At 33.9% G+C, this 10,774-nt stretch overlaps 1 protein-coding gene across 2 annotated transcripts in view; it reads right to left on the bottom strand.

Moving 5' to 3' along the window:
• Window positions 1-1,632: 1,632 nt before the first annotated feature.
• LOC132759811 (protein capicua homolog) overlaps window positions 1,633-10,774 on the bottom strand; it is a 42,843-nt gene continuing 33,701 nt past the window's right edge. For both annotated transcript variants that reach the window (XM_060751670.1, XM_060751678.1), the window contains exons 14-25: window positions 10,464-10,520; window positions 9,763-9,920; window positions 9,059-9,177; window positions 8,170-8,355; window positions 7,796-7,966; window positions 6,328-6,683; window positions 5,852-6,019; window positions 5,008-5,147; window positions 3,934-4,079; window positions 3,243-3,443; window positions 2,634-2,792; window positions 1,633-1,867 (exon numbers count right to left, since the gene is read on the bottom strand). In XM_060751670.1, coding sequence (XP_060607653.1) covers window positions 1,635-1,867; window positions 2,634-2,792; window positions 3,243-3,443; window positions 3,934-4,079; window positions 5,008-5,147; window positions 5,852-6,019; window positions 6,328-6,683; window positions 7,796-7,966; window positions 8,170-8,355; window positions 9,059-9,177; window positions 9,763-9,920; window positions 10,464-10,520 — 2,094 coding nt within the window. In that variant the 3' untranslated portion in view covers window positions 1,633-1,634. The remainder of the gene's footprint in view (window positions 1,868-2,633; window positions 2,793-3,242; window positions 3,444-3,933; window positions 4,080-5,007; window positions 5,148-5,851; window positions 6,020-6,327; window positions 6,684-7,795; window positions 7,967-8,169; window positions 8,356-9,058; window positions 9,178-9,762; window positions 9,921-10,463; window positions 10,521-10,774) is intronic.

Raw genomic sequence — 10,774 nt, 5'->3', positions numbered from 1 at the left:
TTAATGCCCATTTTATATTAATATTTATCTTTATTAAAGAAGTACCATTCAAGTTTTTCCGTTGAAATTTACTGTATAAGAGAGAAATTCAAGTTTTAAGTCAATATATATTATGTGAGAGTAGTACTTGGGCGCCGCCATTTTGGTGATCAAAATATCATTTCAAACCAAAGTTTGTTAGATTTAATGAAGACCTCTTCCATAATCTTAATCCCCCACCCCATGTCCCCCAACCCCATCCCCATAACATCAAAATTCATTTCATAGTGTAACTGTTCTAATCCTTAACAATATCAAAAATGGATAAAAAACATTTATTACAAGTTAAATGTAATAACATAATCAAACATGCTATAAAAAACTACTCTTTTATATTTGATAAACTGTTTTGATGATGTCCGACGATGACTGATGATAGCTGATGATGAATATATGAAGTAATGTGATTAAAATATAATATATAACAAACATGACGTTTTTTTAAAATATGATCTTAACAGTGTATTAAAATAATGACTTCAGACAATTTCAAGAAACGATGTTGATGACAGAAAAATATCACAGTTTATGTCACAAAAAATGTGGCCAAATATGAATACAATAGTAAAATTTCAATGAAATATACATGTATAGGCTCTCTTATGAATGTATCTATGTACACAAAAAAATGGAAAACAATTTCTAAGAGCTAACACAATTTAAATGCTATCTGTTAAATAAAATATTTCAGTTTTCAATTGTTACGTAATAAAAGCCATTAAGTTAATTTCATAAGAAATTTTGCAATTCAAATAAGTCATTGCAACATTTTGGAAAGTAAGATATAAAGAAGTTTGTTGCTGACCTTAAAAAAACTCAAGGCCAAAGGTCATTATACCAAAGGTCAAATGTCTATTTTGTTCAACAGAATACTATTAACTTTAATCAATTCTATTTCGAATAACTTTATTATCTGAAATATAAATAAAAACATATTCTTTAGGGCAATTCTTATACCAAAAGAACTACGGAGTAAATACCTTGTGTCAATGTCAAAATGATAGTGGAAAATATAACTATAATCACACTTCAGTACTGACATGTTTTCCTCAAAAGTTATAAATTATTTCATTATTTTTATGGTGAAACAGATTTAAAAAGTAACATCTTTAGAAACAATTTCAGAACAATTTGCAAAACTTGTTTTTAAAGTTTGTTTACATTTCAAAATTTGAATGCAGATAACATTTCACCCTTAAACAAGAAATAGGCTGGACAAAAATCCTGCCTTACTTGACACCGAGAAAAGAAATACTAGTACATAACACAAAATCTTCTATAATTACACTCCACTAACCTTCTAAAACAATCAGATCAGTTGACAAATATTTGAATCTATCACTCGTTTCCTATTTTCTGTTCTTTCAAAACATGATATTTAACTTTCTGACATCTTAACAAAGTATGACATCACTTTAGCACAAAACTGCTTCATCACTTCCTGTTCACAATTCTATAGACTGGTTCACTAATAAATTTTTTTATATCATTTTGCAACAATAGCACAAATTCCTATCAAACACCCTAATCTATAACAATTACTAGTAAATCTCAAAGTAGCACTTGACTGGCTTACAATTTCATTTTTTTAAAAATTATGACTGCTCTGCAGAATCATCCTTTTCTTGATTACTGGACTGGTTCTCAAAATCACCAGCAGACTGTGAAGAATTATCTCCCCCTTCACCTGGGCCACCAAGTGCAGCAGCTTCCTGTGCAGCAGACTGTGCCATCATTTTCTGTCTGACCTCTCTTATCTTCAGTTGTAGACAAGTTTTTGTTGGGAAGATATCCTGGTACCGGGCTTGAAACGTGGCTGTAGCTTGGGCTGTAAAAGATAAAGAAAATATTCCATAGATTTATATTGTTAATATGTGCTTTGTTTTGTTGGGATGCAAGTCCCAACAATGCAGTAAAAGGGTCATCTTTACTTATGGAAGACCCACATTATATCAGGCATTAGTAGGTTACCATAGAACACTGCCTTCAAGTAAGCAAGCTGGATATAAAATATTCTATAATATAACACAGTACAATACATTATAATATCAGTTACACATAACAGAATGGTAATCTAAGGATTGCTGACTGCATAGGTTCAAATCCTATCAGGGGCAAGCCGTTGTTTCCTTGAACAAGAGACTTAAAATTTATTGCTTAGTACTGGTTGGTTCCAGGAACGGATTTGACAGTGTTTTAATAAGCTACAACAGCTTGCAACACAATCAAACTAAAATAAATTTGTATAAACTAACAGTAAAACTTGTCATAGTCGTATGAAAAACAAAAACATTAAAAATTTGAAAAATTCACCTTCATATCAGCATTTCAAGGTACTGCAAAATCATTATTATTCGTGGGCAATAATTTTCTTGGTTTTTGTGGATAGGTCAATCTAGGAATTTTAGGATCAAATCATTTCATTTTTTCTGTAGTAAGATTATTTTGCCCGATATTATTAACATTTTACCTTTGGAAAAATAAACGGTCCAAGAGTTCAAGAACCTGAAAGAATGTTTTTTGTGACAAACCTCAAAATTTCTGCCCACAAAATTCAGTGAATTAACAGTAAATGTTCTGGATAGAAGAAATACCTGTAGGAAAGAGTCCATTCTCTTCAAACAGCTGCATCACAAGATTTCGTCTTTGGTCAAGGATCCTGCGTAACGAGGAAAACTGTCCCGGAGAACTTGGCGTTTTCGGGGTCATTGGTGAGTGAAGGTCACCATCGGTAAATGGGTCTGTTACCAAATCTGTATAAACAGAACAAAAGCTTCGATAATTTTTTTATATATCTCTTTTGGTAAATTATTATTACAAGTCATTATTCATGACAATAAACAAGTCTAGTAAACAACTGGTTTTTACAATGAATTACAATTATCATTTTGGATAAGATATATTTCTAAATAAGCTAATAAGTTTTTTTTATCCAATTGTCATTAAAAGGACTCACTCCACTGAGTTTTTTTAAATGACAATGATAATAATTTTTCATTATTCAAATTGATATATCAGATGTTAAACAAAAATCTTTCATTCTGTAAGTGACAATTCCCATATGAATTACAGTGTACTATAAGTTACAGGATGCAATTTTTGAGAAATATCTAGAAAGTGCAATCTTGTAAATAAGTTAAATAAAATAAAATGTCCAAGTACAAGTGTTTGATCTCTCTTAATTTTGATAGGAAGCTACTTACTTGGTCTCGATATGGCAGCATCGGCCAGAGTGTCCAGACTGAAATCTTTACCGAAGAACTGACCATCATCAAACCTGGCACTTCTTGGTGTCTTAGGCGTCTGTGGTAGTGAGGCCAGTGGTGTATGGGGCAATGATGGGGTGTGGGGAGTCTGGGGCGTGTCTGAGGTATGGTCTGAACTGTCATTATTGTCCGGCTTGGCTGAAAGAAATAAACCAAGTATATAAACTCTTGAATGAAGATAAAAATCAATTAAATAGGCTTTTGATACACTTCATAACAACTTTCATCTCCAAAATTTATCTATTCGAGATATTGAAAAATTTCATGTCACATTAAATGTGCATTATGCCTCAGAAATGCTTATAATTTTATTTCTCAAAAAGTTTTTAATATTGGTGTACTTTAACAGTATCCAAAACGTTACTCATTGGCCAGTTACCATAACCAACTTTTTCATCCGATGCTTTTTTGGCAATAAGTACAATTATAGTAAATGAGTATTTTGTATGGCAGTCAAAATACTACTTTGTTTCTGGTTTGCTACATTCATGACAAATTATTTCACATTTATTTAACATTCTCTAAAACTAAAACGATTATTCAAACAGTATAAAATTTATATTAGCCCTTTCTAAAGAAGTAAAAATATATTTGTTCTGAGCCTTTAAAGAAAAGAAAATTAATATACCTAAAGAAGATATTTTCCTCCGTTTCTTGTAGCTGACAATTATTCCCCGCGGGCTCTGTGGTAGAGGGGTACCAACTTCTGATGTCTCTGGGTTAAACTGCGGTAGTTGCTCAAATCTCTGATCAAAATTCACACGCTCCAATACCCTGAAGCAAAAATAATTGTGATATGAAAATACCCATAAAATTACAAAACAGACCATCATATTGTAAAAATGTACATATTTATTTTCTTTCTTTTTCAGATTCAGCTTCATTCTCAGGACCTTTTTTTTCAAACTTATTCACTTTTTTGTCACAGATAACTAACTTAAACATATTTAATTAACATGTTGAATCTTTTGACAAAGGTAATTTTATATGTTCAGAATTTATTTCAATGTTCACTCTTTTAAAACTTTTTTATCAAAGATAATTACTCTAATTTGTTCATAATTCATTTCTATATTTTACTCTGTTCAATATAACATATTTATTCTTGTTAATTTAACTTGTACACTTTACTATAATATATAATTTCTAATATTCATTCAGGATTCATTTTGATGAATAAAATAAACAAAGATATTCTTATCTATCACATACCCATGTATTTGCAACTCAGAAAAAAAAAAACATGTCAATGAAAAAATGATTTTTTACAGTAAACAGTTCTTTTTGGATGTGTGATAAAAAGAGGATAATATTCATGTAGCTTCATTACTAAATTTATTGAAATAATATTATGTGTGCCTCTGGCAAATATATTTTTATTCAACTTGTTCAATTAACTTAGTACTGAATCTACACTCATTCAATATCCCCTATTTATTGATTTGAGCCGTGTCACGACAAAACCAACATAATGGTTTTGCGACCAGCATGGATCCAGACCAGCCTGCGCATTCGCGCAGTCTGATCAGGATCCATGCTGTTCGCTGTCAGTTTCTCTACTTGTTATAGGGTTTGTAAGCGAACAGCATGGATCCTGATCAGACTGCACGCCTGCGCAGGCTGGTCTGGATCCATGCTGGTCGCAAACCCATTATGTTGGTTTTGTCGTGACACGGCTCATTTATTCAATAACTTCACTTACTTATCCATGCCATCTTCGATATTTTTCTTCAATATAGTTTTCCTTGGGCTAGTGAGTCCCGGAGAAGGCATTGGCGAGGGAACATTTAGTGAAGTCGGGCTCGGTAACGGTGGTGGTTTTCTCTTTACCTTTTCACCCGCCTGAAATATTATCACATTTTAGCATATAGTATATACAAATAGACATTTTTCAAACTTCATCGGTGGTGGAAAGCTACAGTAAATAAATTTTACTATTTACCAGCATGAATTCCGAAATGTTAAGCCTAAAGAAATGTTTTATCTTTTATTTCTCAAAAGCTTTTTTTGTACACAACAGGTTTGTCTTTTATTCAATTTTTTTTTTTTTTTTGCACCAACAAAGTATGGGTCATATGGCAACTTTCCAGCTTTAAAGGTGTAGGAAGACTTCAGATTCCTCTTTGTGCATTATTTCAGGCACAAACAGGCACTTAAGTAGTTTGTTTGTTTGGGTTTTACGTCACATCGACAAAGTATAGGTCATTTGGCGACATTACAGCTTTACTGGTGGAGAAAGACCTCAGGTGCCCTTCCGTGCAATTATTCAAGGCACAAACGTGCACCTGAGTAGAACCATCGAAGTTCCGTAAGGCACTTAAGTAGAACCACCAACATTCCGTAAATAACCATGTTAGCTTCCTCACATGTAAGAATCTGAAGACGCAGCACGAACCTACAACAGTGAGAGTTGAGTGGTTTGAAGTCAAAGACCTTAACCACTCAGCCACGGATGCACCACCTTCAGAGAATTAATGTGCCTTTAAATGCTTGACATAACTGCATATACTAATGGAATTAATTTCATGATTCAATGATTAACTAACCGATGGTGGAGGAGACAACATCTGTATAGAGCTGCTCTGTGAATCAGACTCCTCTGGACCAGTCACTGTGATCTGGGTCACTGAGGTGGTTGGTGTCTGGTCCTGTGATACTGGCTGGTTCCTCTCCTCAGGGAGATTTTCCTGGGTACCAGACTTACTGCTGTAAACCTGAATAGAGATAGCAATAGTGAAAATATAAGAGGATAAAACAATGCATTTACAAAATAAGTATATTTTCACACAAATATTCTCACAAACTGAAAGGTTTGCCATTAAGGGTAAAATTAAAAGATACTTGTAGTTCAATGGGGTTACACACTTTTTTATTTATCTAAACTTCACAACTAAACATCTAAGATTAAATACATCCATTATATTTATGTCATTCATTTTTTTCAAAGCTTATGTTATAGAAAGGACTTAACAGTTGCTACAGAAAACTTATACTGAGGTTACTACAAACATAAAACTCTAACCTTTCTATCCTTTTTAAAAGGCTTTATCCCATTTTCTGCTATAAAATCTTTATATCTTTTTCCTTTGCCGGGCCTCTGAGGTTTACCATTAGCATCCACTTCTTGGGCCTCCTGATTTTGTCCATCTTGACCTTTTTGACCTTCTGAAACCTCCATCGGTTTGCTGACAGGTGACGGTGACAGTACAAGCGGTGAGGGCCTCTGGGGTCGATGATCCAATACCTGGTCCCTCCCATACTGGGACGGAGAGGTCCTAGCAGGGGATAAGAGTCCTGCTGGCGATGCGAGAGCAGAGGATAAGTTCGGAGACATTGGGAAACCTTTAGGTGTTGAAGCACTACCATACTGTTTCTGTGCTAAAAATAGAACACGAAAATCAATAGAATTAGCCAAACCTGCAGCTTTTAAATGAATTATAGAATAGGGCCTTTAAAGGTATTTTGGGAAAAGGTCCCTGGCAAAAGTACATGTATTCACTTTATACCTTTTAGTTTTTTTAACATGTCTATGATCATACAGTATATCCTTTTGCACCTCTTTTAAGTAACAAGTTGAAACGTTTTTTTTTTTTCAATCGTTGAAACAGTTTAAATTTTTTGAACTGCTGTTGGGGATTTTTTTTCTTTGAAATTGGGAAAAATGGGGCTATTTTGGATTGGAAATAGGGCCTGATTTTGGTCCCTGGTGATATGGTGAAAATGCCACGTATCCCAAGCTATTTTGAGGTTTATATTTGTTTTCTTAACCTAAAGAGAAATCCTTTTCTCCCAACAATATCAATGTTACATTTGTTTCCATTACAGTGAGTGGTGACAGATTCCAACATGTTTTTGAGACAAATATATCTTTCAACACATGCAAATCAGAGCATGATGTGCCTATTATGCATAACAAGTCATATTCTATAGCAGACCCTAAACAAACCAATCCATTAAAATACAACAATGGTAAATCAAATCAGTTGTAATGAAATGCAGTAAGAATGTATTTAATATAGAAATGTAGAGGCAATGCATCTAATACCTTATTTGCTACAGTCTATTTTACGCAAATAGAGATGAAACAATCACACATAATAACAGAGAGGGCTGGAAGGGCATAGGTTTTAAGTCACACCAAAACTGTTACGGTTATATGACAACTTACCAGCTCTACTACTGGAGGAAGAACTCAGTTGCACCTCAGTGCATTATTTCAGGCACAAGCAGGCATCTGATTAGAACAGCTGATATTCCGTAAGCTAGCTGCATAGGTTACTCACATGAGAGAATTCTAAGTACCTGGCAGGTTTTGAAACCATAACTGTTAGAGGCAAGTGGTTTGAAGTCAACAACCTGAACCACTTGGCCACAGACCCCCCCCCCCCCCCCCATAACACAGGTGGATATAATGTCTTTGTAAAGTCTTAAGAGTACTGACTATTTCCGAGGCTCAGTTGAATATGACCTAATTTAACCTAGTAACTTACCAGGTAAAGTGTTGAACTTCTGAAGACTCTCTGTACCTACGGGTATATTAGCAATCGTGGCCTTCACCTTCTGAGGTTTAGGTTGAAGGTTTTGGCTAGTTATATATCCAATTTCTCCTTTCATTTCAGATGCCATGGTGATATAACTTTGATTCTTCAGATTCATTACACCTGGAAACACAATAATTAATTTTTATCTTCATTGCCTTTAGCTGCACCTTTTAACTTCTATTTTTCTTCATTTTTGTGACATAATTTTCAATATTAAATATATGTTACAAAAACATGCTTGTTTTAACAAAACAGTCCAGAAGGGCAAAAACATTTGTACTATTAAACAGTAAACAAAATATTGAAATTTCCAATTTACATACCTTGGTAAAACATTGGACTCTGGTTATCCGGTGGAGTTCCAGTTTTACTCAGTACCGGAGTAGGTTTCGGTGCAATGTTCGGTTGAGTAGACGGTTGAGAGGACGCCATGGAGACATTTCCGGTGGAGGAAGGTCTCTGTACATTCTGGGGTTGTATCAGAACCTGCTGAACCGTACCCTGTTGTCCTGGAAACGTGAAAAATATATTAGAATTATTTATAATACGCAAATGCATATCTTTTAATTTATTTTGGCGAGGTTTGAGACAAGATATCATTTGAATGAATCTTTTATGCTTTATAAACAAAGTATCAATGAAAAAATCTTTTGGTCACACACACAATCAATTCTGGGATAGTCAATGTGTCAATCAAAATTCTATGCCAAAGAGTTTTCAACTTGTAACTTGCCAAGAGTTTTCAACTTGTAACTTGCCAAAATAAAAAAAAGAGTCATATGGTAACAGTCATTCAAATTTTACAGAATTAAGGATGAAAATATTTTCCGCAATTTTGCAAATTAAGGAAAGTCTAACCTAATATCTTCAAATATTTTCAAGGTCTAACTTAGTATCTCCAAATATGTTTAAAGTAATGACCGAATACTCTATAACCATCTGAATCAAATAATAACAAGCTTATGACACCAATATAGAGCCAGTAAAGCCTCCATGTCTGTGAATATACATAAATGACCAGACTCCATACTGCCGTCTGCTTTATTTTTGCATTTTAAAATTAACACCCCTCTTATTCACAACGTAATGTTCCAAATTCAAAGCAGGTCAAGTCCATTATACAAATTTAGCAGGGAGAGGATTAAAATGTCGGACATTATAAGAAATAAAGCATTGAAAGTAGTTGAAAGTTGTAACGTATCTGGAACGTACCTTGGACTGACCCGACATACTGTATGTAGGCTGGTGAAGCTGCTGATGACACGACCTTGACCCCTGGAGACGCTATAGGTGGCGCAGCTACACTACTGGTAGGCTGCATAAATTGTAACCTATAAATACATAAAGATGAAAAATAACTATACGATTTCATAATTTTAAGCTTCATGGGAACTGTGTTTTAAGTCAAAACCACTTTACTGCTTAACAAAAACGAGTCACATTAACAACTCAGAAAACATAAAATTAAAAGGAATTTCATGACTTTTTTTAGAATGCTGTATAAAGTTTGGACTGCCTTATTGCTTTACTTAATTTGCTGTTTTGACTAGAGACAGACTAAGTATAGATTTCAATATTCACTTACTCAGTCATGTTTTTATTAATACTGAGTTACATTACCCAGTATGTTAACTTGAAAGATTTCTAATGACCCTCCAAGTTAATCACAATATTGACACTGTACGCATTTCACAAAACCAGCTTAAATATCTTCACCTTAATGCAGTAACTGGTTAACTCCTAATATAATTTAATAGTAGTTAACCCGTTACTTCACTAATGTGACAATATGTAGACTGAATTAAGGTGTGATGGAAATAAAGAAAATTCAATTCTTATTTGATCCCAATTACTATTTTTAATCAAAACAGAGCCTTTATTCATACAGATATTATATTTTTTATTATTTTACTCACTTTTGTGTTGACGGCAATATCACACGTTGCTGCTGCTGCTGTTGTTGTTGTTGTGGGTTAACTTGCAACTGTGGTTGCTGATACTGTACCGGTGCCTGTAATGCCTGTTGCAGGGTCTGCTGCTGAACCGGTTGCTGAAGAGCTTGCTGGATCAGTGGCTGTAATACAATGTCAAGTGAATTTACACACATAATTATCATTAAATCCAGCTCTTCATATTTTATTTATTACAGAATTTATTTTAGTTTGTGTAGGAAGCTTACAGCTTTTGAACACTCTCTCAAATCCATTCCTGGAACCAACAAGTACTGAGCAATAAGTGTAAAGTTTTTTGCTCAAGGAAACAACTGCTCGCCCTTGCGGGGGTTTGAACCTACAAGGTCAACGATTCTTAGAATACTAGTCTGACATGTTAACCACACTGCCATACCAGTACTAACACTCTTTCATATTTACAGTCGAATGTCTAGGCAAATTGATACATCAACTCTTAATGCATATACGAAAGATACTTACATCTCTTTATTAAGTTGATTTTTTCTGGTTTAAAGTCATATCCACACTGTATGAGTAATAACTATGGCAACAATCAAGTTTAAAGGTATAGGAAGACCTCAGGTGCTCCTCTTTGCATTATTTCAAGAATAAGTGGTTAACCGAGATAGATGGGAATTTTAATGTAACTGAGTACTGTAACTTACCTGTGTATTCAATGTTTGAACTGGCTGTATAGTCTGTAACTGATGCTGCAACTGATTCTAAAAATAGAAAAGAAAACAACATTAATTTTATTTGAAGATACGCAGTAAGATCATTTTTTCATTTATTATTTCATTCAGTATTTCATCTCATAGCTTTAACAAAACACTTAGTTCACTTTTATCATATTTATATGTTTTCTCTATAACAAAAACATGTTACTTATTTTAATGTACTAGTGTCCGAGTACTTGTGTCATATGAGGAAATATGGTAGTGACCCCAGCAGGGCTTGAACTCATGATCCCTGGGTT

This window comes from Ruditapes philippinarum, unplaced genomic scaffold (assembly GCF_026571515.1).
Source record: "Ruditapes philippinarum isolate M1 unplaced genomic scaffold, ASM2657151v2 ctg1465_1_1_1_1, whole genome shotgun sequence".
Lineage (NCBI taxonomy): Eukaryota > Metazoa > Mollusca > Bivalvia > Venerida > Veneridae > Ruditapes > Ruditapes philippinarum.
This window is presented reverse-complemented; position numbering and strand designations above follow the sequence as displayed.